Consider the following 26,113-nt stretch of genomic DNA (forward strand, 5'->3'; position numbering starts at 1 on the left):
AGAGGGGTCACTGAGAGGGGTGAGTAGGGGAGGGGTCTCTGAGAGGGGTGAGTGGGGGACGGGTCACAGAGGGGTGAGTGGGGAGGTGTCTCTGAGAGGGGTGAGTGGGGGAGGGGTCTCTGAGAGGGGTGAGTGGGGGAGGGGTCTCTGAGAGGGGTGAGTGGGGGAGGGGTCACTGAGAGCGGTGTGTGGGGGAGGGGTCACTGAGAGGGGTGAGTGGGGGAGGGGGTCTCTGAGTGGTGTGAATGGGGGAGGGGTCACTGAGAGGCGTGAGTGGGGGAGGGGGTCTCTGAGAGGGGTGAATGGGGGAGGGGTCTCTGAGAGGGGCAAGTGGGGAGGGGTCACAGAGGGGCGAGTGGGGGAGGGGTCACTGAGAGGGGTGAGTGGGGGAGGGGTCACTGAGAGGCGTGAGTGGGGAGGGGTCACAGAGGGGCGAGTGGGGGAGGGGTCACTGAGAGGGGTGAGTGGGGGAGGGGTCTCTGAGAGTGGTGAGTGGGGAGGGTTCTCTGAGAGCGGTGAATGGGGGAGGTGTCACTGAGAGGGGTGAATGGGGGTGAGGTCTCAGAGGGGTGAGTGGTGGAGGGGTCACAGAGGGGTGAGTGGGGAGGGGTCTCTGAGAGCGGTGAGTGGCGGAGGTGTCACTGAGAGGGGTGAATGGGGGAGGGGTCACTGAAGATTGCGTGGGGGAGGGATTACTGATGGGGTGTATGTGGGGGGCGAGGTCGACAAGTTGGGGGAGATGGTGGGAGGGGTCACTGTGTGTGGGGGGTAGAGGCCACTGAGAGGGTTGTGTGTTGGGAGATGTCACCGAGAGTGGTTATTGTGGAGGTAGGGGTCACTGAAGGGGGTGCGAGCGGGGAGCAGACTGTCACTCGGTCACACCCAGTATCAGAGGTGGGCCAAATCAATCGGATTGTCCAGCCCAATCTCCGTGGAACCAGTCCAAAATAGAGTAGAGAGCAGGAGTGAATTGGGTAGGGCTCTGTCTCCCTGCCTTCCTCTCTCTCTCTCTCTCTCTGTGTCTGTCTCTCTCTCTCTCTGTCTTTAATCCGGATGTGGGGTAATGCATTTTGGAAGGTCTAATGCAGGTAGGGAATATACAGTGAATGGTAGAACCCTCAAGAGTATTGAAAGTCAAAGAGATCTAGGAGTACAGGTCCACAGGTCACTGAAAGGGGCAACACAGGTGGAGAAGGTAGTCAAGAAGGCATACGGCATGCTTGCCTTCATTGGCCGGGGCATTGAGTATAAGAACTGGCAAGTTGCAGCTGTATAGAACCTTAGTTAGGCCACACTTGGAGTATAGTGTTCAATTCTGGTCGCCACACTACCAGAAGGATGTGGAGGCTTTAGAGAGGGTGCAGAAGAGATTTACCAGAATGTTGCCTGGTATGGAGGGCATTTGCTATGAGGAGCGGTTGAATAAACTCGGTTTGTTCTCACTGGAACGAAGGAGGTTGAGGGGCGACCTGATAGAGGTCTACAAAATTATGAGGGGCATAGACAGAGTGGATAGTCAGAGGCTTTTCCCCGGGGTAGACGGGTCAGTTACTAGGGGGCATAGGTTTAAGGTGAGAGGGGCAAGGTTTAGTGTAGATGTACGAGGCAAGTGTTTTACACAGAGGGTAGTGGGTGCCTGGAACTCGCTACCGGAGGAGGTGGTGGAAGCAGGGACGATAGTGACATTTAAGGGGCATCTTGACAAATACATGAATAGGATGGGAATAGAGGGATACGGACCCAGGAAGTATAGAAGATTGTAGTTTAGTCGGGGAGCATGGTCGGCACGGGCTTGGAGGGCCGAAGGGCCTGTTCCTGTGCTGTACATTTCTTTGTTCTTTGTTGGTCTTTTGTCTGTCTCTCGCTCTCTCTGTCTCTCTCTCTCTACCCCTCTCGCCCTCTCTGTCTCTCTCTCTCTGTCTCTCTCTCTCTGTCTCTCTCTCCCTCTCTCACTCTCTACCCTCTCTCTCTCTACCTCTTACTCTGTTTTTCTATCTGTCTCTCTCTCAGTCTCTCTCTACCCCTCTTGCTCTCTGTTTCTCTCTCTGTCTCTCTGTATTTCTCCCTCTCTCTGTTTCTCTCTCTCTGTTTCCCTCTGTCTCTCTCTGGCCCTCTGTGTCTCTGTTTCTTTCTCTCTGTCTCTCTCTGCCTCGCTCTCTGTCTCTCTCTCTGCCTCGCTCTCTGTCTCTCTGTTTTTCTCTCTCAGTTTCTCCCTCTCTGCCTCACTCTGTCTGCCTCACTCTCTGTCTCTCTCTCTGTTTTTCTCTCTCTGCCTCTCTCTCTCTGTTTTTCTCTCTGTGTCTCTCTCTCTCTCTCTGTCTCTCACTCTCTGTGTCTCTCACTCTCTATCTCTCTCTCGCTCTCTCTGTTTTCCTCTCTCTCTCTCTGCCTCACTCTCTCTGCCTCACTCTCGCTGCCCCTCTCTCTCTGTTTTTCTCTCTCTCTGTTACTCCCTCTGTTTATTCTGGAAGGGGGGGGGGGGTGTTAGGGGTGATGATACAAGGAGATGGGGGTGAGTGGAAGAGAGGCAATATCATCCATTCCAATCCAATTGGAGTGAGTATTGGAGAGGGTTACAGGGTGGGGTGTCTGTCAATGGTGGCTGCGGTGTGGACTGGTGCCTCTCTGAAGTCTCTCTCTCTCTCCGTCTGCCTGTCTCTCCCCCAGGTCCTCAGTAACAGTAATCACCTCTATCTAAAATCCGTGAGCCAGGCTGACGCCGGGCCGTACGTCTGTAAGGCCATCGTACCTCAAATCGGGGTCGGCGAGCGAGAGGTTACCCTGAACGTCAACGGTGAGGACCAGGCAACAATGCACACTCTGATTGGCTGGAATTCGGCTGGGGGGTGTAAAGGAAGGGGTATCGCACGGGGAGGGGGATGGCACGGGAGGGAAGTTGAAAGGGCAGGGGACTGGAGGGGAGGGGGCAGGGGACTGGAGGGGAGCGGGCAGGGGACTGGAGGGGAGGGGGCAGGGGACTGGAGGGGAGGGGGCAGGGGACTGGAGGGGAGGGGGCAGGGGACTGGAGGGGAGCGGGCAGGGGACTGGAGGGGAGCAGGCAGGGGACTGGAGGGGAGGGGGCAGGGGACTGGAGGGGAGGGGGCAGGGGACTGGAGGGGAGCGGGCAGGGGACTGGAGGGGAGCGGGCAGGGGACTGGAGGGGAGCGGGCAGGGGACTGGAGGGGAGGGGGCAGGGGACTGGAGGGGAGGGGGCAGGGGACTGGAGAGGAGGGGGCAGGGGACTGGAGAGGAGGGGGCAGGGGACTGGAGGGGAGCGGGCAGGGGACTGGAGGGGAGCGGGCAGGGGACTGGAGGGGAGCGGGCAGGGGACTGGAGGGGTGGGGGCAGGGGACTGGAGGGGAGCGGGCAGGGGACTGGAGGGGTGGGGGCAGGGGACTGGAGGGGAGCGGGCAGGGGACTGGAGGGGAGCGGGCAGGGGACAGGGGACTGGAGGGGAGTGGGCAGGGGACTGGAGGGGAGGGGGCAGGGGACTGGAGGGGAGGGGGCAGGGGACTGGAGGGGAGCGGGCAGGGGACTGGAGGGGAGCGGGCAGGGGACTGGAGGGGAGGGGGCAGGGGACTGGAGGGGAGGGGGCAGGGGACTGGAGGGGAGGGGACTGGAGGGGAGGGGGCAGGGGACTGGAGGGGAGGGGGCAGGGGACTGGAGGGGAGGGGGCAGGGGACTGGAGGGGAGGGGGCAGGGGACTGGAGAGGAGGGGGCAGGGGACTGGAGGGGAGGGGGCAGGGGACTGGAGGGGAGCGGGCAGGGGACTGGAGAGGAGGGGGCAGGGGACTGGAGAGGAGGGGGCAGGGGACTGGAGAGGAGGGGGTAGGGGACTGGAGGGGAGGGGGCAGGGGACTGGAGGGGAGGGGGCAGGGGACTGGAGGGGAGGGGGCAGGGGACTGGAGGGGAGGGGGCAGGGGACTGGAGGGGAGGGGGCAGGGGACTGGAGGGGAGGGGGCAGGGGACTGGAGAGGAGGGGGCAGGGGACTGGAGGGGAGGGGGCAGGGGACTGGAGGGGAGGGGGCAGGCGACTGGAGGGGAGGGGGCAGGGGACTGGAGAGGAGGGGGCAGGGGACTGGAGAGGAGGGGGCAGGGGACTGGAGAGGAGGGGGCAGGGGACTGGAGGGGAGGGGGCAGGGGACTGGAGGGGAGGGGGCAGGGGACTGGAGGGGAGGGGGCAGGGGACTGGAGGGGAGGGGGCAGGGGATCGGGGGAGGGAGATCGGAGGGGAGAGGGATCGGCGGAGGGAGAGGGATAGGGGAGGGGGATCGGAGTGGGAGGGGGATCAGAGGGGGAGGGGGGTCAGAGGGGGAGGGGGGTCAGAGGGGGAGGGTTTTTTGGAGGGGGAGGGTTTTTTGGAGGGGGAGGGGGGGTCGGAGGGGGAGGGGGGTCGGAGGGGGAGGGGGGTCGGAGGGGGAGGGGGGTCGCTGGGGAAGGGGGGGTCGCTGGGGGAGGGCGGTTGCTGGGGGAGGGGAAGGGATGGAGAGGGGGAGGGGGATCGGAGGGGGAGGGGGATTGGAGGGAGAGGGGGTTCTGTGGGGAGGAGGAGGGGATGGAGATGGGGAGTGGGATCGGAGGGGGATCAGAGGGGGAGGGGTATCAGAGGGGAGGGGGGTGGGGATCAGAGGGGGAGGGGGAATCAGAGGGGGAGGGGGAAAGGAGGGGGATCGGAGGGGGCGGAGGAACGGAGGTGGATCAGAGGGGGAGGGGGATCGGATGGGGAGGGGGAATGGAGGGGAGGGGGAGGGGGATCGGAGGAGGGGGGGATTCGGAGATCAGAGGATCGGAGGGGGATCGGATTTGGAGGGGGATCAGAGGGATGGGGGCGGAGGATCGGAGGGGGAGGGGGAGGGGAGGGGGATCTGAGGGAGAGGGGGATCGTAGGGGGAGGTGGCGGGGGATCGGAGGCGGAGGGGGATTGGAGGGGGAAGGCAGGGGACCGGAGGGGGCGGGGGATCAGAGGGGGTGGGGGATCAGGGGAGGGGGATTTGAGGGGGAGGGGGATCGAAGGGGGAGGGGGATCGGTGGAGGAGAGGGATCGGAGGGGGAGTGGGATCGGAGGGGGAGGTGGCGGGGGATCAGAGGGAGCGTGGGATCGGAGGGGGAGGGAGATCAGAGGGGGAGGGTGATTGGAGTAGGGGGGGTCGGAGGGGGAGGGGGCGGGGGATCCGAGGGGGAGCGGGATCGGAGGGGAAGGGGGCGGAGGATCGGAGGGGGCGGGATATCGGAGGGGGCGGGGGATCGGAGGGAACGTGGGATCGGAGGGGGAGGGAGATCAGAGGGGGAGGGGGTGGGGAGGGTGATCGGAGGAGGGGGGGTCGGAGGGGGGGGGGGTCAGAGGGGGAGGGGGATCGGAGGGGGGGGCGGGGGATCGGAGGGGAAGGGGGCGGAGGATCGGAGGGGGCGGGAGATCGGAGGGGAGGGGGATCGGTGGGGGAGGGGGATTGGAAGAGGAGGGGGATCGGAGAGGGTGGGGAGGGTGATCGGAGGGGAGGGGGATCAGAAGGGGAGGGGGCGGAAGAGGGTGATCGGAGGGGGAGTGGGATCGGAGGGGGAGGGGGCGGGGGATCGGAGGGGGAGGTGGCGGGGGATCGGAGGGGGTGGGGGAGGGGGATCGGAGGGGGAGGGGGATCGGAGTGGGGGTCGGAGGGGGCGGGGGAGATCGGAGGGGGAGAGGGCAGGGGATGGGAGGGGAAGGGGGCGGGAGATCGGAGGGGGAGGGGGACCGGTGGGGGAGGGGGATCGGAGAGTGTGGGGGAGGGGGATCGGAGGGGGAGGGGGATCGGAGGGGGTGGGGGAGAGGGATCGGGGAGGGGGATCGGAGGGGAATCGGAGGGGGAGGGGGCCGGAAGGGGAGGTGGCGGGAGATTGGAGGGGGAGGGGGATCGGTGGGGGAGGGGGATCGGAGAGGGTGGGTGAGATGGATCGGGGGGAGGGGGTTCGGAGGGGGGCGGGATCGGATGGGGAGGAGGAGAGGGATCGGGGAGGGGGATCGGAGGGGGATCGGAGCGGAGGGGGATCGGAGGGGGAGAGGGATCGGAGGGGGAGGAGGAGAGGGATCGGGGAGGGGGATCGGAGCGGAGGGGGATCGGAGGGGGAGAGGGATCGGAGGGGGAGGGGGAGAGGGATCGGGGAGGGGGATCGGAGGAGGATCGGAGCAGAGGGGGATCGGAGGGGGAGGGGGTCGGAAGGGGAAGTGGCGGGAGATCGGAGGGGGAGGGGGATCGGAGAGGGTGGGGGAGGGGGATCGGGGGGAGGGGGATCGGAGTGGGAGGGGGATCGGAGGGGGAGGGGGGAGATGGATCGGGGGAGGGGGATCGGGGGAGGGGGATCGGAGTGGGAGGGGGGTGAGGGATCGGGGAGGGGGATCGGAGGGGAGGGGGTCGGATGGGGAGGTGGTTGGGGATCGGAGCGGAGAGGGATCGGAGGGGGAGGGGGAGAGGGATCGGGGAAGGGGATCGGAGGGGGATCGGAGGGGGAGGGGGATCGGAGGGGGAGGGGGAGAGGGATCGGGGAGGGGGATCGAGGGGGATCGGAGCGGAGGGGGATCGGAGGGGGAGGGGGTCGGAAGGGGAGGTGGCGGTGGATCGGAGGGGGAGGGGATCGCCAGTTGCGTATGCAGAAACAGGGCCCGATTTAACTGACTGGGAACAAAACGAACGTGTTCAGCCGCCCATTTCTTACCGCGTTATAAAACCGTACCCGGGTAGACAGGGGGGCCCGGGCCGCACTCAGCCACGTTTCGTTCGCTGGAGCCCGCAAAGCATCCCCGACCCCCCCCTCCCCAACCCAATCGCCACTGCACAAAAAATGCCAGTTTGTATATTGGCAGTGCCAACCTGGCTCCCTGGCAGTGCCCCTGCCAACTGGTAATGCCAGCTGGCTACCGAGTCAGTGCCAGGCTGGCACCCGAGTGCGAGGGGGCAAGCTGCTTTTTGAGGGGTTGCGAGCCGGGAAGATCCCGGGAGTGGGGTCTCCTGGCCCCGCGTTCCGGCTGCAGTGTGTTGGGATTACTGCCACTGTTGGGATTTGGGAGTCTCTGGGTGGTCTGGTGATCACTGACTTTGAGCGAGAGGTAGTGAGGGCGGGCTGAGATTTCCTGTCCGGCCTCCCAAACAGCCCGAACCCTGCTTTGCGAGAGCTGAACTGGGAATCTGATAGGGATACAGGGCAGCGAGGGAAAAATCCCACTCGTTCAATGAGGCATCACTCGATCTGATTTATCACCTCCGACTCCCTCCATTTTCCCCCCAAAGGTCCTCCAATCATTTCAAGCGATGCAGTACAATATGCTGCACAGGGACACCATGGGAGAGTGGAGTGTTACATCGGCAGTACACCACTACCGGACCGCATTGTAAGTGTGAAATATAACCTCACCGTATTCTGTTAGACAGAGAGGAGCAATGTTTGAATGGACAGAGCTGGGTGGGAAAAATAATCCCACCCTGATAGGGAACAGGCTGCCCAGTGTGTGAAAATGGGGAGAGGTGGGTGAGGGGGTTAATCCCCCTCCGATAGGGGAACAGGCTGCCCAGTGTGTGAAAATGGGGAGAGGTGGGTGAGGGGGTTAATCCCCCTCCGATAGGGCAACAGGCTGCCCAGTCTGTGTAAATGGGGAGAGGTGGGTGAGGGGGTTAATCCCCCTCCGATAGGGGAACAGGCTGCCCAGTGTGTGTAAATGGGGAGAGGTGCGTGAGGGGGTAAATCCCCCTCCGATAGGGGAACACTGCCCAGTGTGTGTAAATGGGGAGAGGTGGGTGCGGGGGTTAATCCCCCTCCGATAGGGGAACAGGTTGCCCAGTTTGTGTAAATGGGGAGAGGTGGGTGAGGGGGTTAATCCCCCTCCGATAGGGGAACAGGCTGCCCAGTGTGTGTAAATGGGGAGAGGTGGGTGAGGGGGTTAATCCCCCTCCCGTGGGGGAACAGGCTGCCCAGTGTGTGTAAATGGGGAGAGGTGGGTGAGGGGGTTAATCTCCCTCCGATAGGGGAACAGGCTGCCCAGTGTGTAAATGGGGAGAGGTGGGTGAGGGGGTTAATCCCCGTCCGATAGGGGAACAGGCTGCCCAGTGTGTGTAAATGGGGAGAGGTGGGTGAGGGGTTAATCCCCCTCCGATAGGGGAACAGGCTGCCCAGTGTGTGTAAATGGTGGGTGGTCGGTGAGAGGGTTAATCCCCCTCCGATAGGGGAACACTGCCCAGTGTGTGTAAATGGGGAGAGGAGGGTGAGGGGGTTAATCCCCCTCCGATAGGGGAACAGGCTGCCCAGTGTGTGTAAATGGGGGGAGGTGCGTGAGGGGGTTAATCCCCCTCCGATAGGGGAACACTGCCCAGTGTGTGTAAATGGGGAGAGGTGGGTGAGAGGGTTAATCCCCCTCCGATAGGGGAACACTGCCCAGTGTGTGTAAATGGGGAGAGGTGAGTGAGGGGGTTAATCCACCACCGATAGGGGAACAGGCTGCCCAGTGTGTGTAAATGGGGAGAGGTGGGTGAGGGGGTTAATCCCCCTCCGATAGGGGAACAGGCTGCCCAGTGTGTGTAAATGGGGTGAGGTGGGTGAGGGGGTTAATCCCCCTCCGATAGGTGAACAGACTGCCCAGTGTGTGTAAATGGGGAGAGGTGGGTGAGGGGGTTAATCCCCCTCCGATAGGGGAACAGGTTGCCCAGTTTGTGTAAATGGGGAGAGGTGGGTGAGGGGGTTAATCCCCCTCCGGTAGGCGAACAGGTTGCCCAGTGTGGGAAAATGGGGAGAGGTGGGTGAGGGGGTTAATCCCCCTCCGATAGGGGAACAGGTTGCCCAGTGTGTGTAAATGGGGAGAGGTGGGTGAGGGGGTTAATCCCCGTCCGATAGGGGCACAGACTGCCCAGTGTGTGTAAATGGGGAGAGGTGGGTGAGGGGGTTAATCCCCCTCCGATAGGGGAACAGGCTGCTCAGTGTGTGTAAATGGGGAGAGGTGGGTGAGGGGGTTAATCCCCCTCCGATAGGGGAACAGGCTGCCCAGTGTGTGTAAATGGGGTGAGGTGGGTGAGGGGGTTAATCCCCCTCCGATCGGGGAACAGACTGCCCAGTGTGTGTAAATGGGGAGAGGTGGGTGAGGGGGTTAATCCCCCTCCGATAGGGGAACAGGTTGCCCAGTTTGTGTAAATGGGGAGAGGTGGGTGAGGGGGTTAATCCCCCTCCGATAGGGGAACAGGCTGCCCAGTGTGTGTAAATGGGAGAGACGGGTGAGGGGGTTAATCCCCCTCCGATAGGGGAACAGGCTGCCCAGTGTGTGTAAATGGGGAGAGGCGGGTGAGGGGGTTAATCCCCCTCCGATAGGGGAACAGGCTGCCCAGTGTGTGTAAATGGGGAGAGGTGGGTGAGGGGGTTAATCCCCCTCCGATAGGGGAACAGGCTGCCCAATGTGTGTAAATGGGGAGAGGTGAGTGAGGGGGTTAATCCCCCTCCGATAGGGGAACAGGCTGCCCAATGTGTGTAAATGGGGAGAGGTGGGCGAGAGGGTTAATCCCCCTCCGATAGGGGAACAGGCTGCTCAGTGTGTGTAAATAGGGAGAGGTGGGCGAGAGGGTTAATCCCCCTCCGATAGGGGAACAGGCTGCCCAGTGTGTGTAAATGGGGAGAGGTGGGTGAGCGGGTTAATCCCCCTCCGATAGGGGAACACTGCCCAGTGTGTGTAAATGGGGAGAGGTGGGTGCGGGGGTTAATCCCCCTCCGATAGGGGAACAGGCTGCCCAGTGTGTGTAAATGGGGAGAGGTGGGTGAGGGGGTTAATCCCCCTCCAATAGGGGAACAGGCTGCCCAGTGTGTGTAAATGGGGAGAGGTGGGTGAAAGGGTTAATCTCCCTCCGACAGGGGAACAGGCTGCCCAGTGTGTGTAAATGGGGAGAGGTGGGTGAGGGGTTAATCCCCCTCCGATAGGGGAACAGGCTGCCCAGTGTGTGTAAATGGGGAGAGGTGGGTGAGGGGGTTAATCCCCCTCCGATAGGGGAACAGGCTGCCCAGTGTGTGTAAATGGGGAGAGGTGGGTGAAAGGGTTAATCTCCCTCCGATAGGGGAACACTGCCCAGTGTGTGTAAATGGGGAGAGGTGGGTGCGGGGGTTAATCCCCCTCCGATAGGGGAACAGGCTGCCCAGTGTGTGTAAATGGGGAGAGGTGGGTGAGGGGGTTAATCCCCCTCCGATAGGGGAAGAGGCTGCCCAGTGTGTGTAAATGGGGAGAGGTGGGTGAGAGGGTTAATCCCCCTCCGATAGGGGAACAGACTGCCCAGTGTGTGTAAATGGGGAGAGGTGGGCGAGGGGGTTAATCCCTCTCCGATAGGAGAACAGGCTGCCCAGTGTGTAAATGGGGAGAGGTGGGTGAGAGGGTTAATCCCCCTCCGATAGGGGAACAGGCTGCCCAGTGTGTGTAAATGGGGAGAGGTGGGTGAGGGGGTTAATCCCGTCCGATAGGAGAACAGGCTGCCCAGTGTGTGTAAATGGGGAGAGGTGGGTGAGAGGGTTAATCCCCCTCCGCTAGGGGAACAGGCTGCCCAGTGTGTGTAAATGGGGAGAGGTGGGTGAGAGGGTTAATCCCGTCCGATAGGGGAACAGGCTGCCCAGTGTGTGTAAATGGGGAGAGGTGGGTGAGAGGGTTAATCCCCCTCCGCTAGGGGAACAGGCTGCCCAGTGTGTGTAAATGGGGAGAGGTGGGTGAGGGGGTTAATCCCGTCCGATAGGAGAACAGGCTGCCCAGTGTGTGTAAATGGGGAGAGGTGGGTGAGATGGTTAATCCCCCTCCGATAGGGGAACAGGCTGCCCTGTGTGTGTAAATGGGGAGAGGTGGGTGAGGGGGTTAATCCCCCTCCGATAGTGGAACAGGCTGCCCAGTGTGTGTAAATGGGGAGAGGTGGGTATTGAACAAGGATGTCTGGCTGAGCAATGGGTTTTCTAAATTCTCCTCCCTTGTCTACTAGGCCTGGGCTTGGAGAGAGAATGTTCTGGAATCAGGGACATTTGAACGATACACTGTGGAGACGGTGGGCACAGCCGCTGCAGTCCGCTCCACTCTGCTTATCAACAACGTGGCAGAGTCTGACTTTGAGACATCCTACAACTGCACAGCTTGGAACGTCTTTGGGCCGGGCACGGCTGTCATCCAACTCAGCCAGCAAGGTGAGGCAGGCATTCTGGGTGCAGCACTGCTGAAGCAGCAACCACACAGCGAAGGGAGAGGGACAGTCAGAGACTGAGGGAGAGAGAGTGTGAGGGAGACAGGACAGAGGGAGAGGGACAGAGACAGAGAGAGAAAGAGTGACCGGGACAGTAAGGGTGAGAGGGACAGAAAAAAGAGATAGTGAGGAGGTAGAAGAAAGAGTGTGAGGGGGCAAAGAGAGAGGGGAGCAGAAAGGGAAAGGGGACAGAAGTGAGAGATACAGAAGGGAGCAAAGAGAGAGACAATGAAGGTGGCAGAGAGACAGAGAAGGAGGCAGAGAGAGAGAGACAGTGAAGGGGGCAGAGAGAGAGAGAGACAGTGAAGGGAGCAGAGAGAGCGAGAGACAGTGAAGGGGGAAGAGAGAGAGACAGTGAAGGGGGAAGAGAGTGACAGTGAAGGGGGGAGAGAGAGAGACAGTGAAGGGAGCAGAGAGAGAGCGAGACAGTGAAGGGGGCAGAGAGAGAGAGAGAGACTGACGGGGGAAGAGAGAGAGAGAGAGACAGTGAAGGGGGCAGAGAGAGAGAGAGAGACAGTGAAGGGAGCAGAGAGAGAGAGAGAGACAGTGAAGGGGGCCGAGAGTGAGACAGACAGTGAAGGGGGCAGAGAGAGAGAGAGAGACAGTGAAGGGGGCAGAGAGAGAGAGACAGTGAAGGGGGCAGAGAGAGAGACAGTGAAGGGGGCAGAGAGAGAGAGAGACAGTGAAGGGGGCAGAGAGAGAGAGAGAAAGTGAAGGGAGCAGAGAGAGAGAGAGACAGTGAATGGGGCAGAGAGAGAGACAGTGAAGGGGGCAGAGAGAGAGAGAGAGAAACAGTGAAGGGGCAGAGCGAGAGAGAGAGACAGTGAAGGGAGCAGAGAGAGAGAGAGAGACAGTGAAGGGAGCAGAGAGAGAGAGAGACAGTGAAGGGAGCAGAGAGAGAGAGAGACAGTGAAGGGAGCAGAGAGAGAGAGAACCAGTGAAGGGAGCAGAGAGAGAGAGACAGTGAAGGGGGAAGAGAGAGAGACAGTGAAGGGGGAAGAGAGAGAGACAGTGAAGGGAGCAGAGAGAGAGAGACAGTGAAGGGGGAAGAGAGAGACAGTGAAGGGAGCAGAGAGAGAGAGAGACAGTGAAGGGGGCAGAGAGAGACAGTGAAGGGGGCAGAGAGAGAGAGAGACACAGTGAAGGGGGCAGAGAGAGAAAGAGAGACAGTGAAGGGAGCAGAGAGAGAGAGAGAGACAGTGAAGGGAGCAGAGAGAGAGAGAGACAGTGAAGGGGCAGAGAGTGAGACAGACATTGAAGGGGGCAGAGAGCGAGAGACAGTGAAGGGGGCAGACAGAGAGAGAGACAGTGAAGGAGGCAGAGAGAGAGAGAGAGAGAGAGAGAGTGAAGGGGGCAGAGAGAGAGAGAGAGACAGTGAAGGGAGCAGAGAGAGAGACAGTGAAGGGAGCAGAGAGAGAGAGAGACAGTGAAGGGAGCAGAGAGAGAGACAGTGAAGGGGGCAGAGAGAGAGAGACAGTGAAGGGGGCAGAGAGTGAGAGAGAGAGTCAAGGGGGCAGAGAGAGCGAGAGAGAGAAAGTGAAGGGAGCAGAGAGAGAGGGACAGTGAAGGGAGCAGAGAGATAGAGGGAGACAGTGAAGGGGGCAGAGAGAGAGGGAGACAGTGAAGGGGGAAGAGAAAGAGAGAGACAGTGAAGGGAGCAGAGAGAGTGAGAGACAGTGAAGGGGCAGAGGGAGAGAGAGAGACAGTGAGGGGGGCAGAGAGAGAGACAGTGAAGGGGGCAGAGAGAGAGCGACAGTGAAGGGAGCAGAGAGACAGAGAGACAGTGAGAAGGGGGCAGAGAGAGAGAGACAGTGAAGGGGGCAGAGAGAGAGAGAGAGAGAGAGTGAAGGGGGCAGAGAGAGAGAGACAGTGAAGGGGGAGAGAGAGAGAGATAGTGAAGGGGGAAGAGAGAGAGATAGACGGTGAAGGGAGCAGAGAGAGAGACAGTAAAGGGGGCAGAGAGAGTGAGAGACAGTGAAGGGGGCAGAGAGAGAGACAGTGAAGGGGGCAGAGAGAGAGAGAGACAGTGAAGGGAGCAGAGAGAGAGAGACAGTGAAGGGGGCAGAGAGAGAGAGAGACAGTTAAGGGGGCAGAGAGAGAGAGAGAGAGACAGTGAAGGGGGCAGAGAGAGAGAGACAGTGAAGGGGGCAGAGAGAGAGAGAGAGAGAAAGTGAAGGGAGCAGAGTGAGAGAGAGAGACAGTGAAGGGAGCAGAGAGAGAGAGAGAGACAGTGAAGGGGCAGAGAGAGAGAGAGACAGTGAAGGGGGCAGAGAGAGAGAGACAGTGAAGGGGGCAGAGAGAGAGAGAGAGAAAGTGAAGGGAGCAGAGTGAGAGAGAGAGACAGTGAAGGGAGCAGAGAGAGAGAGAGAGACAGTGAAGGGGCAGAGAGAGAGAGAGACAGTGAAGGGGGCAGAGAGAGAGAGAGACAGTGAAGGGGGCAGAGAGAGAGAGAGAGAGAGACAGTGAAGGGGGCAGAGAGAGAGAGAGAGAGAGAAAGTGAAGGGAGCAGAGAGAGAGACAGTGAAGGGGGCAGAGAGAGAGACAGTGAAGGGGCAGAGAGAGAGAGAGAGACAGTGAAGGGGGCAGAGAGAGAGAGAGACAGTGAAGTGGGCAGAGAGAGAGAGAGAGACACAGTGAGGGGGGCAGAGAGAGAAAGAGAGACAGTGAAGGGAGCAGAGAGAGAGAGAGAGACAGTGAAGGGGGAAGAGAGTGAGACAGACAGTGAAGGGGGCAGAGAGCGAGAGACAGTGAAGGGGGCAGAGAGAGAGAGAGAGAGTGAAGGGGGCAGAGAGAGAGAGAGAGAGTGAAGGGGGCAGAGAGAGAGAGAGAGACAGTGAAGGGAGCAGAGAGAGAGAGAGAGACAGTGAAGGGGGCAGAGTGAGAGAGACAGTGAAGGGAGCAGAGAGAGAGGGAGACAGTGAAGGGAGCAGAGAGAGAGAGAGACAGTGAAGGGAGCTGAGAGAGAGAGAGACAGCGAAGGGAGCAGAGAGAGAGAGAGCCAGTGAAGGGAGCAGAGAGAGAGAGAGCCAGTGAAGGGAGCAGAGAGAGAGAGACAGTGAAAGGGGCAGAGAGAGAGAGAGAGTCAAGGAGGCAGAGAGAGAGAGAGAGAGAGAGAGAGAGAGTGAAGGGGGCAGAGAGAGAGAGAGAGACAGTGAAGGGAGCAGAGAGAGAGACAGTGAAGGGAGCAGAGAGAGAGAGAGACAGTGAAGGGAGCAGAGAGAGAGACAGTGAAGGGGGCAGAGAGAGAGAGACAGTGAAGGGGGCAGAGAGTGAGAGAGAGAGTCAAGGGGGCAGAGAGAGCGAGAGAGAGAAAGTGAAGGGAGCAGAGAGAGAGGGACAGTGAAGGGAGCAGAGAGATAGAGGGAGACAGTGAAGGGGGCAGAGAGAGAGGGAGACAGTGAAGGGGGAAGAGAAAGAGAGAGACAGTGAAGGGAGCAGAGAGAGTGAGAGACAGTGAAGGGGCAGAGGGAGAGAGAGAGACAGTGAGGGGGGCAGAGAGAGAGACAGTGAAGGGGGCAGAGAGAGAGCGACAGTGAAGGGAGCAGAGAGACAGAGAGACAGTGAGAAGGGGGCAGAGAGAGAGAGACAGTGAAGGGGGCAGAGAGAGAGAGAGAGAGAGAGTGAAGGGGGCAGAGAGAGAGAGACAGTGAAGGGGGAGAGAGAGAGAGATAGTGAAGGGGGAAGAGAGAGAGATAGACGGTGAAGGGAGCAGAGAGAGAGAGACACTGAAGGGAGCAGAGAGAGAGAGAGAGAGAGAAAGTGAAGGTAGCAGAGAGAGAGACAGTGAAGGGGGCAGAGAGAGAGACAGTAAAGGGGGCAGAGAGAGTGAGAGACAGTGAAGGGGGCAGAGAGAGAGACAGTGAAGGGGGCAGAGAGAGAGAGAGACAGTGAAGGGAGCAGAGAGAGAGAGACAGTGAAGGGGGCAGAGAGAGAGAGAGACAGTTAAGGGGGCAGAGAGAGAGAGAGAGAGACAGTGAAGGGGGCAGAGAGAGAGAGACAGTGAAGGGGGCAGAGAGAGAGAGAGAGAGAAAGTGAAGGGAGCAGAGTGAGAGAGAGAGACAGTGAAGGGAGCAGAGAGAGAGAGAGAGACAGTGAAGGGGCAGAGAGAGAGAGAGACAGTGAAGGGGGCAGAGAGAGAGAGACAGTGAAGGGGGCAGAGAGAGAGAGAGAGAAAGTGAAGGGAGCAGAGTGAGAGAGAGAGACAGTGAAGGGAGCAGAGAGAGAGAGAGAGACAGTGAAGGGGCAGAGAGAGAGAGAGACAGTGAAGGGGGCAGAGAGAGAGAGAGACAGTGAAGGGGGCAGAGAGAGAGAGAGAGAGAGACAGTGAAGGGGGCAGAGAGAGAGAGAGAGAGAGAAAGTGAAGGGAGCAGAGAGAGAGACAGTGAAGGGGGCAGAGAGAGAGACAGTGAAGGGGCAGAGAGAGAGAGAGAGACAGTGAAGGGGGCAGAGAGAGAGAGAGACAGTGAAGTGGGCAGAGAGAGAGAGAGAGACACAGTGAGGGGGGCAGAGAGAGAAAGAGAGACAGTGAAGGGAGCAGAGAGAGAGAGAGAGACAGTGAAGGGGGAAGAGAGTGAGACAGACAGTGAAGGGGGCAGAGAGCGAGAGACAGTGAAGGGGGCAGAGAGAGAGAGAGAGAGTGAAGGGGGCAGAGAGAGAGAGAGAGAGTGAAGGGGGCAGAGAGAGAGAGAGAGACAGTGAAGGGAGCAGAGAGAGAGAGAGAGACAGTGAAGGGGGCAGAGTGAGAGAGACAGTGAAGGGAGCAGAGAGAGAGGGAGACAGTGAAGGGAGCAGAGAGAGAGAGAGACAGTGAAGGGAGCTGAGAGAGAGAGAGACAGCGAAGGGAGCAGAGAGAGAGAGAGCCAGTGAAGGGAGCAGAGAGAGAGAGAGCCAGTGAAGGGAGCAGAGAGAGAGAGACAGTGAAAGGGGCAGAGAGAGAGAGAGAGTCAAGGAGGCAGAGAGAGCGAGAGAGAGAAAGTGAAGGGAGCAGAGAGAGAGAGAGACAGTGAAGGGGGCAGAGAGAGAGAGAGAGACAGTGAAGGGAGCAGAAAGAGAGAGGGAGACAGTGAAGGGGGCAGAGAGAGAGAGAGACAGTGAAGGGGGCAGAGAGAGAGAGAGACAGTGAAGGGAGAAGAGAGAGTGAGAGACAGTGAAGGGGCAGAGAGAGAGCGAGACAGTGAGGGGGCAGAGAGAGAGACAGTGAAGGGGGCAGAGAGAGAGCGACAGTGAAGGGAGCAGAGAGAGAGAGAGACAGTGAAGGGAGAAGAGAGAGTGAGAGACAGTGAAGGGGCAGAGAGAGAGCGAGACAGTGAGGGGGCAGAGAGAGAGACAGTGAGAAGGGGGCAGAGAGAGAGAGAGAGAGACAGTGAAGGGGGCAGAGAGAGAGAGAGAGAGGGAAGGGGGCAGAGAGAGAGAGACAGTGAAGGGGGGAGAGAGAGAGAGACAGTGAAGGGGGGAGAGAGAGAGAGATAGTGAAGGGGGAAGAGAGAGAGAGAGACAGTGAAGGGAGCAGAGAGAGAGAGAGACACTGAAGGGAGCAGAGAGAGAGAGAGAGAAAGTGAAGGTAGCAGAGAGAGAGACAGTGAAGGGGGCAGAGAGAAAGACAGTGAAGGGGCAGAGAGAGAGAGAGACAGTGAAGGGGGCAGGGAGGATGAGAGAGAGAGTGTAGGGGGCAGAGAGAGAGAGAGACAGTGAAGGGGACAGAGAGAGAGAGAGAGTCAGTGAAGGGGGCAGAGAGAGAGAGAGAGAGACAGTGAAGGGGGAAGAGAGAGAGAGACAGTGAAGGGGGCAGAGAGAGAGAGAGAGACAGTGAAGGGGGAAGAGAGAGACAGTGAAGGGAGCAGAGAGAGAGAGACAGTGAAGGGGGAAGAGAGAGACACGGAAGGGAGCAGAGAGAGAGAGAGACAGTGAAAGGGGCAGAGAGAGAGAGTGACAGTGAAGGGGGCAGAGAGAGAGAGAGAGACAGTGAAGGGAGCAGAGAGAGAGAGAGAGACAGTGAAGGGGGCAGAGAGTGAGACAGACAGTGAAGGGGCAGAGAGCGAGAGACAGTGAAGGGGGCAGACAGAGAGAGAGACAGTGAAGGGGGCAGAGAGAGAGAGAGAGTGAAGGGGGCAGAGAGAGAGAGAGACAGTGAAGGGAGCAGAGAGAGAGAGAGACAGTGAAGGGAGCAGAGAGAGAGAGAGACAGTGAAGGGAGCAGAGAGAGAGACAGTGAAGGGAGCAGAGAGAGAGACAGTGAAGGGGGCAGAGAGAGAGAGAGAGAGAGACAGTGAAGGGGGCAGAGAGAGAGAGAGAGAGTCAAGCGGGCAGAGAGAGCGAGAGGGAGAAAGTGAAGGGAGCAGAGAGAGAGAGACAGTGAAGGGGGAAGAGAGAAAGAGAGGGACAGTGAAGGGAGCAGAGAGAGAGAGGGAGACAGTGAAGGGGGCAGAGAGAGAGAGAGACAGTGAAGGGGCAGAGAGAGAGCGAGACAGTGAGGGGGCAGAGAGAGAGACAGTGAAGGGGGAAGAGAGAGAGCGACAGTGAAGGGAGCAGAGAGACAGAGAGACAGTGAAGGGAGCAGAGAGAGAGAGACAGTGAAGGGGGCAGTGAGAGAGAGAGAGAGTGTGAAGGGGGCAGAGAGAGAGAGACAGTGAAGGGTGAGAGAGAGAGAGAGACACTGAAGGGAGCAGAGAGAGAGAGAGAGAAAGTGAAAGTAGCAGAGAGAGAGACAGTGAAGGGGGCAGAGAGAGAGAGAGACACTGAAGGGAGCAGAGAGAGAGAGAGAGAAAGTGAAAGTAGCAGAGAGAGAGACAGTGAAGGGGGCAGAGAGAGAGACAGTGAAGGGGGCAGAGAGAGTGAGAGACAGTGAAGGGGGCAGAGAGAGAGAGAGAGACAGTGAAGGGAGCAGAGAGAGAGAGACAGTGAAGGGAGCAGAGAGAGAGAGAGAGACAGTGAAGGGAGCAGAGAGACAGCGAGAGACAGTGAAGGGGGCAGAGAGAGAGAGAGAGACAGTGAAGGGAGCAGAGAGAGAGAGACAGTGACGGGGGCAGAGAGAGAGAGAGAGAGAGACAGTAAAGGGAGCAGAGAGAGAGAGAGAGACAGTGAAGGGAGCAGAGAGAGAGAGAGAGACAGTGAAGGGAGCTGAGAGAGAGAGAGCCAGTGAAGGGAGCAGAGAGAGAGAGACAGTGAAAGGGGCAGAGAGTGAGAGAGAGAGTCAAGGGGGCAGAGAGAGCGAGAGAGAGAAAGTGAAGGGAGCAGAGAGAGAGAGACAGTGAAGGGGGCAGAGAGAGAGAGAGAGAGAGACAGTGAAGGGAGCAGAGAGAGAGAGGGAGACAGTGAAGGGGGCAGAGAGAGAGAGAGACAGTGAAGGGGGAAGAGAGAGAGAGAGACAGTGATGGGAGCAGAGAGAGTGAGAGACAGTGAAGGGGCAGAGAGAGAGCGAGACAGTGAGGGGGGCAGAGAGAGAGAGACAGTGAAGGGGGCAGAGAGAGAGCGACAGTGAAGGGAGCAGAGAGACAGAGAGACAGTGAGAAGGGGGCAGAGAGAGAGAGAGACAGTGAAAGGGGAAGAGAGAGACACGGAAGGGAGCAGAGAGAGAGAGAGACAGTGAAAGGGGCAGAGAGAGAGAGTGACAGTGAAGGGGGCAGAGAGAGAGAGAGACACAGTGAAGGGGGCAGAGAGAGAAAGAAAGACAGTGAAGGGAGCAGAGAGAGAGAGAGAGACAGTGAAGGGGGCAGAGAGTGAGACAGACAGTGAAGGGGCAGAGAGCGAGAGACAGTGAAGGGGGCAGACAGAGAGAGAGACAGTGAAGGGGGCAGAGAGAGAGAGAGAGTGAAGGGGGCAGAGAGAGAGAGAGACAGTGAAGGGAGCAGAGAGAGAGAGAGACAGTGAAGGGAGCAGAGAGAGAGAGAGACAGTGAAGGGAGCAGAGAGAGAGACAGTGAAGGGAGCAGAGAGAGAGACAGTGAAGGGGGCAGAGAGAGAGAGAGAGAGACAGTGAAGGGGGCAGAGAGAGAGAGAGAGAGTCAAGGGGGCAGAGAGAGCGAGAGAGAGAAAGTGAAGGGAGCAGAGAGAGAGAGACAGTGAAGGGGGAAGAGAGAAAGAGAGGGACAGTGAAGGGAGCAGAGAGAGAGAGGGAGACAGTGAAGGGGGCAGAGAGAGAGAGAGACAGTGAAGGGGCAGAGAGAGAGCGAGACAGTGAGGGGGGCAGAGAGAGCGACAGTGAAGGGAGCAGAGAGAGAGAGAGAGACAGTGAAGGGAGCAGAGAGCGAGCGAGAGACAGTGAAGGGGGCAGAGAGAGAGAGAGAGACAGTGAAGGGAGCAGAGAGAGAGAGACAGTGACGGGGGCAGAGAGAGAGAGAGAGAGAGACAGTAAAGGGAGCAGAGAGAGAGAGAGAGACAGTGAAGGGAGCAGAGAGAGAGAGAGACAGTGAAGGGAGCTGAGAGAGAGAGAGACAGTGAAGGGAGCAGAGAGAGAGAGAGCCAGTGAAGGGAGCAGAGAGAGAGAGACAGTGAAAGGGGCAGAGAGTGAGAGAGAGAGTCAAGGGGGCAGAGAGAGCGAGAGAGAGAAAGTGAAGGGAGCAGAGAGAGAGAGACAGTGAAGGGGGCAGAGAGAGAGAGAGAGAGAGACAGTGAAGGGAGCAGAGAGAGAGAGGGAGACAGTGAAGGGGGCAGAGAGAGAGAGAGACAGTGAAGGGGGAAGAGAGAGAGAGAGACAGTGATGGGAGCAGAGAGAGTGAGAGACAGTGAAGGGGCAGAGAGAGAGCGAGACAGTGAGGGGGGCAGAGAGAGAGAGACAGTGAAGGGGGCAGAGAGAGAGCGACAGTGAAGGGAGCAGAGAGACAGTGAGAAGGGGGCAGAGAGAGAGAGAGACAGTGAAAGGGGAAGAGAGAGACACGGAAGGGAGCAGAGAGAGAGAGAGACAGTGAAAGGGGCAGAGAGAGAGAGTGACAGTGAAGGGGGCAGAGAGAGAGAGAGAGACACAGTGAAGGGGGCAGAGAGAGAAAGAAAGACAGTGAAGGGAGCAGAGAGAGAGAGAGAGACAGTGAAGGGGGCAGAGAGTGAGACAGACAGTGAAGGGGCAGAGAGCGAGAGACAGTGAAGGGGGCAGACAGAGAGAGAGACAGTGAAGGGGGCAGAGAGAGAGAGAGAGTGAAGGGGGCAGAGAGAGAGAGAGACAGTGAAGGGAGCAGAGAGAGAGAGAGACAGTGAAGGGAGCAGAGAGAGAGAGAGAGACAGTGAAGGGAGCAGAGAGAGAGACAGTGAAGGGAGCAGAGAGAGAGACAGTGAAGGGGGCAGAGAGAGAGAGAGAGAGACAGTGAAGGGGGCAGAGAGAGAGAGAGAGAGTCAAGGGGGCAGAGAGAGCGAGAGAGAGAAAGTGAAGGGAGCAGAGAGAGAGAGACAGTGAAGGGGGAAGAGAGAAAGAGAGGGACAGTGAAGGGAGCAGAGAGAGAGAGGGAGACAGTGAAGGGGGCAGAGAGAGAGAGAGACAGTGAAGGGGCAGAGAGAGAGCGAGACAGTGAGGGGGGCAGAGAGAGAGACAGTGAAGGGGGTAGAGAGAGAGCGACAGTGAAGGGAGCAGAGAGACAGAGAGACAGTGAAGGGAGCAGAGAGAGAGAGAGACAGTGAAGGGGGCAGTGAGAGAGAGAGAGAGTGTGAAGGGGGCAGAGAGACAGAGACAGTGAAGGGGGAGAGAGAGAGAGATAGTGAAGGGGAAGAGAGAGAGATAGACAGTGAAGGGAGCAGAGAGAGAGAGAGACACTGAAGGGAGCAGAGAGAGAGAGAGAGAAAGTGAAAGTAGCAGAGAGAGAGACAGTGAAGGGGGCAGAGAGAGAGACAGTGAAGGGGGCAGAGAGAGTGAGAGACAGTGAAGGGGGCAGAGAGAGAGAGAGAGACAGTGAAGGGAGCAGAGAGAGAGAGAGACAGTGAAGGGAGCAGAGAGAGAGAGAGAGACAGTGAAGGGAGCAGAGAGAGAGCGAGAGACAGTGAAGGGGGCAGAGAGAGAGAGAGAGACAGTGAAGGGAGCAAAGAGAGAGAGACAGTGACGGGGGCAGAGAGAGAGAGAGAGAGAGACAGTAAAGGGAGCAGAGAGAGAGAGAGAGACAGTGAAGGGAGCAGAGAGAGAGAGAGACAGTGAAGGGAGCTGAGAGAGAGAGAGACAGTGAAGGGAGCAGAGAGAGAGAGAGCCAGTGAAGGGAGCAGAGAGAGAGAGACAGTGAAAGGGGCAGAGAGTGAGAGAGAGAGTCAAGGGGGCAGAGAGAGCGAGAGAGAGAAAGTGAAGGGAGCAGAGAGAGAGAGACAGTGAAGGGGGCAGAGAGAGAGAGAGAGAGAGACAGTGAAGGGAGCAGAGAGAGAGAGGGAGACAGTGAAGGGGGCAGAGAGAGAGAGAGACAGTGAAGGGGGAAGAGAGAGAGAGAGACAGTGATGGGAGCAGAGAGAGTGAGAGACAGTGAAGGGGCAGAGAGAGAGCGAGACAGTGAGGGGGGCAGAGAGAGAGAGACAGTGAAGGGGGCAGAGAGAGAGCGACAGTGAAGGGAGCAGAGAGACAGAGAGAGACAGTGAAGGGGCAGAGAGAGAGAGAGACAGTGAAGGGAGCAAAGAGAGAGAGACAGTGACGGGGGCAGAGAGAGAGAGAGAGAGAGACAGTAAAGGGAGCAGAGAGAGAGAGAGAGACAGTGAAGGGAGCAGAGAGAGAGAGAGACAGTGAAGGGAGCTGAGAGAGAGAGAGACAGTGAAGGGAGCAGAGAGAGAGAGAGCCAGTGAAGGGAGCAGAGAGAGAGAGACAGTGAAAGGGGCAGAGAGTGAGAGAGAGAGTCAAGGGGGCAGAGAGAGCGAGAGAGAGAAAGTGAAGGGAGCAGAGAGAGAGAGACAGTGAAGGGGGCAGAGAGAGAGAGAGAGAGAGATAGTGAAGGGAGCAGAGAGAGAGAGGGAGACAGTGAAGGGGGCAGAGAGAGAGAGAGACAGTGAAGGGGGAAGAGAGAGAGAGAGACAGTGATGGGAGCAGAGAGAGTGAGAGACAGTGAAGGGGCAGAGAGAGAGCGAGACAGTGAGGGGGGCAGAGAGAGAGAGACAGTGAAGGGGGCAGAGAGAGAGCGACAGTGAAGGGAGCAGAGAGACAGAGAGACAGTGAGAAGGGGGCAGAGAGAGAGAGAGAGAGAAAGTGAAGGGAGCAGAGTGAGAGAGAGAGACAGTGAAGGGAGCAGAGAGAGAGAGAGAGACAGTGAAGGGGCAGAGAGAGAGAGAGACAGTGAAGGGGGCAGAGAGAGAGAGACAGTGAAGGGGGCAGAGAGAGAGAGAGAGAAAGTGAAGGGAGCAGAGTGAGAGGGAGAGACAGTGAAGGGAGCAGAGAGAGAGAGAGAGACAGTGAAGGGGCAGAGAGAGAGAGAGACAGTGAAGGGGGCAGAGAGAGAGAGAGACAGTGAAGGGGGCAGAGAGAGAGAGAGAGAGAGACAGTGAAGGGGGCAGAGAGAGAGAGAGAGAGAGAGAAAGTGAAGGGAGCAGAGAGAGAGACAGTGAAGGGGGCAGAGAGAGAGACAGTGAAGGGGCAGAGAGAGAGAGAGAGACAGTGAAGGGGGCAGAGAGAGAGAGAGACAGTGAAGTGGGCAGAGAGAGAGAGAGAGACACAGTGAGGGGGGCAGAGAGAGAAAGAGAGACAGTGAAGGGAGCAGAGAGAGAGAGAGAGACAGTGAAGGGGGCAGACAGTGAGACAGACAGTGAAGGGGGCAGAGAGCGAGAGACAGTGAAGGGGGCAGACAGAGAGAGAGACAGTGAAGGTGGCAGAGAGAGAGAGAGAGAGTGAAGGGGGCAGAGAGAGAGAGAGAGACAGTGAAGGGAGCAGAGAGAGAGAGAGAGACAGTGAAGGGGGCAGAGTGAGAGAGACAGTGAAGGGAGCAGAGAGAGAGGGAGACAGTGAAGGGAGCAGAGAGAGAGAGAGACAGTGAAGGGAGCTGAGAGAGAGAGAGACAGCGAAGGGAGCAGAGAGAGAGAGAGCCAGTGAAGGGAGCAGAGAGAGAGAGAGCCAGTGAAGGGAGCAGAGAGAGAGAGACAGTGAAAGGGGCAGAGAGAGAGAGAGAGTCAAGGAGGCAGAGAGAGCGAGAGAGAGAAAGTGAAGGGAGCAGAGAGAGAGAGAGACAGTGAAGGGGGCAGAGAGAGAGAGAGAGACAGTGAAGGGAGCAGAAAGAGAGAGGGAGACAGTGAAGGGGGCAGAGAGAGTGAGAGACAGTGAAGGGGGCAGAGAGAGAGAGAGACAGTGAAGGGAGAAGAGAGAGTGAGAGACAGTGAAGGGGCAGAGAGAGAGCGAGACAGTGAGGGGGCAGAGAGAGAGACAGTGAAGGGGGCAGAGAGAGAGCGACAGTGAAGGGAGCAGAGAGAGAGAGAGACAGTGAAGGGAGAAGAGAGAGTGAGAGACAGTGAAGGGGCAGAGAGAGAGCGAGACAGTGAGGGGGCAGAGAGAGAGACAGTGAGAAGGGGGCAGAGAGAGAGAGAGAGAGACAGTGAAGGGGGCAGAGAGAGAGAGAGAGAGTGGGAAGGGGGCAGAGAGAGAGAGACAGTGAAGGGGGGAGAGAGAGAGAGACAGTGAAGGGGGGAGAGAGAGAGAGATAGTGAAGGGGGAAGAGAGAGAGAGAGACAGTGAAGGGAGCAGAGAGAGAGAGAGACACTGAAGGGAGCAGAGAGAGAGAGAGAGAAAGTGAAGGTAGCAGAGAGAGAGACAGTGAAGGGGGCAGAGAGAAAGACAGTGAAGGGGCAGAGAGAGAGAGAGACAGTGAAGGGGGCAGGGAGGATGAGAGAGAGAGTGAAGGGGGCAGAGAGAGAGAGAGACAGTGAAGGGGACAGAGAGAGAGAGAGAGTCAGTGAAGGGGGCAGAGAGAGAGAGAGAGAGACAGTGAAGGGGGAGGAGAGAGAGAGACAGTGAAGGGGGCAGAGAGAGAGAGAGAGACAGTGAAGGGGGAAGAGAGAGACAGTGAAGGGAGCAGAGAGAGAGAGACAGTGAAGGGGGAAGAGAGAGACACGGAAGGGAGCAGAGAGAGAGAGAGACAGTGAAAGGGGCAGAGAGAGAGAGTGACAGTGAAGGGGGCAGAGAGAGAGAGAGAGACACAGTGAAGGGGGCAGAGAGAGAAAGAAAGACAGTGAAGGGAGCAGAGAGAGAGAGACAGTGAAGGGGGCAGAGAGTGAGACAGACAGTGAAGGGGCAGAGAGCGAGAGACAGTGAAGGGGGCAGACAGAGAGAGAGACAGTGAAGGGGGCAGAGAGAGAGAGAGAGTGAAGGGGGCAGAGAGAGAGAGAGACAGTGAAGGGAGCAGAGAGAGAGAGAGACAGTGAAGGGAGCAGAGAGAGAGAGAGACAGTGAAGGGAGCAGAGAGAGAGACAGTGAAGGGAGCAGAGAGAGAGACAGTGAAGGGGGCAGAGAGAGAGAGAGAGAGACAGTGAAGGGGGCAGAGAGAGAGAGAGAGAGTCAAGGGGGCAGAGAGAGCGAGAGGGAGAAAGTGAAGGGAGCAGAGAGAGAGAGACAGTGAAGGGGGAAGAGAGAAAGAGAGGGACAGTGAAGGGAGCAGAGAGAGAGAGGGAGACAGTGAAGGGGGCAGAGAGAGAGAGAGACAGTGAAGGGGCAGAGAGAGAGAGAGACAGTGAGGGGGGCAGAGAGAGAGACAGTGAAGGGGGTAGAGAGAGAGCGACAGTGAAGGGAGCAGAGAGACAGAGAGACAGTGAAGGGAGCAGAGAGAGAGAGACAGTGAAGGGGGCAGTGAGAGAGAGAGAGAGTGTGAAGGGGGCAGAGAGAGAGAGACAGTGAAGGGTGAGAGAGAGAGAGAGACACTGAAGGGAGCAGAGAGAGAGAGAGAGAAAGTGAAAGTAGCAGAGAGAGAGGCAGTGAAGGGGGCAGAGAGAGAGAGAGACACTGAAGGGAGCAGAGAGAGAGAGAGAGAAAGTGAAAGTAGCAGAGAGAGAGACAGTGAAGGGGGCAGAGAGAGAGACAGTGAAGGGGGCAGAGAGAGTGAGAGACAGTGAAGGGGGGGGAGAGAGAGAGAGAGACAGTGAAGGGAGCAGAGAGAGAGAGACAGTGAAGGGAGCAGAGAGAGAGAGAGAGACAGTGAAGGGAGCAGAGAGAGAGCGAGAGACAGTGAAGGGGGCAGAGAGAGAGAGAGAGACAGTGAAGGGAGCAGAGAGAGAGAGACAGTGACGGGGGCAGAGAGAGAGAGAGAGAGAGACAGTGAAGGGAGCAGAGAGAGAGAGAGACAGTGAAGGGAGCTGAGAGAGAGAGAGACAGTGAAGGGAGCAGAGAGAGAGAGCCAGTCAAGGGAGCAGAGAGAGAGAGACAGTGAAAGGGGCAGAGAGTGAGAGAGAGAGTCAAGGGGGCAGAGAGAGCGAGAGAGAGAAAGTGAAGGGAGCAGAGAGAGAGAGACAGTGAAGGGGGCAGAGAGAGAGAGAGAGAGAGACAGTGAAGGGAGCAGAGAGAGAGAGGGAGACAGTGAAGGGGGCAGAGAGAGAGAGAGACAGTGAAGGGGGAAGAGAGAGAGAGAGACAGTGATGGGAGCAGAGAGAGTGAGAGACAGTGAAGGGGCAGAGAGAGAGCGAGACAGTGAGGGGGGCAGAGAGAGAGAGACAGTGAAGGGGGCAGAGAGAGAGCGACAGTGAAGGGAGCAGAGAGACAGAGAGACAGTGAGAAGGGGGCAGAGAGAGAGAGACAGTGAAAGGGGAAGAGAGCGACACGGAAGGGAGCAGAGAGAGAGAGAGACTGTGAAAGGGGCAGAGAGAGAGAGTGACAGTGAAGGGGGCAGAGAGAGAAAGAAAGACAGTGAAGGGAGCAGAGAGAGAGAGAGAGAGACAGTGAAGGGGGGCAGACAGAGAGAGAGACAGTGAAGGGGGCAGAGAGAGAGAGAGAGTGAAGGGGGCAGAGAGAGAGAGAGACAGTGAAGGGAGCAGAGAGAGAGAGAGA

The 26,113-nt window shown here is 58.4% G+C and overlaps 1 protein-coding gene across 1 annotated transcript in view; it reads left to right on the forward strand.

Annotated features, from left to right (window-relative positions):
- Positions 1-26,113, forward strand: part of LOC140411412 (kin of IRRE-like protein 1) — an 82,297-nt gene that overhangs the window by 5,807 nt on the left and 50,377 nt on the right. Inside the window, exons 3-5 of the mRNA XM_072500521.1 lie at positions 2,668-2,794; positions 7,260-7,360; positions 10,956-11,154. Of these exons, the coding sequence (XP_072356622.1) occupies positions 2,668-2,794; positions 7,260-7,360; positions 10,956-11,154 (427 nt within the window). The remainder of the gene's footprint in view (positions 1-2,667; positions 2,795-7,259; positions 7,361-10,955; positions 11,155-26,113) is intronic.

Source organism: Scyliorhinus torazame, chromosome 4 (assembly GCF_047496885.1).
Source record: "Scyliorhinus torazame isolate Kashiwa2021f chromosome 4, sScyTor2.1, whole genome shotgun sequence".
Lineage (NCBI taxonomy): Eukaryota > Metazoa > Chordata > Chondrichthyes > Carcharhiniformes > Scyliorhinidae > Scyliorhinus > Scyliorhinus torazame.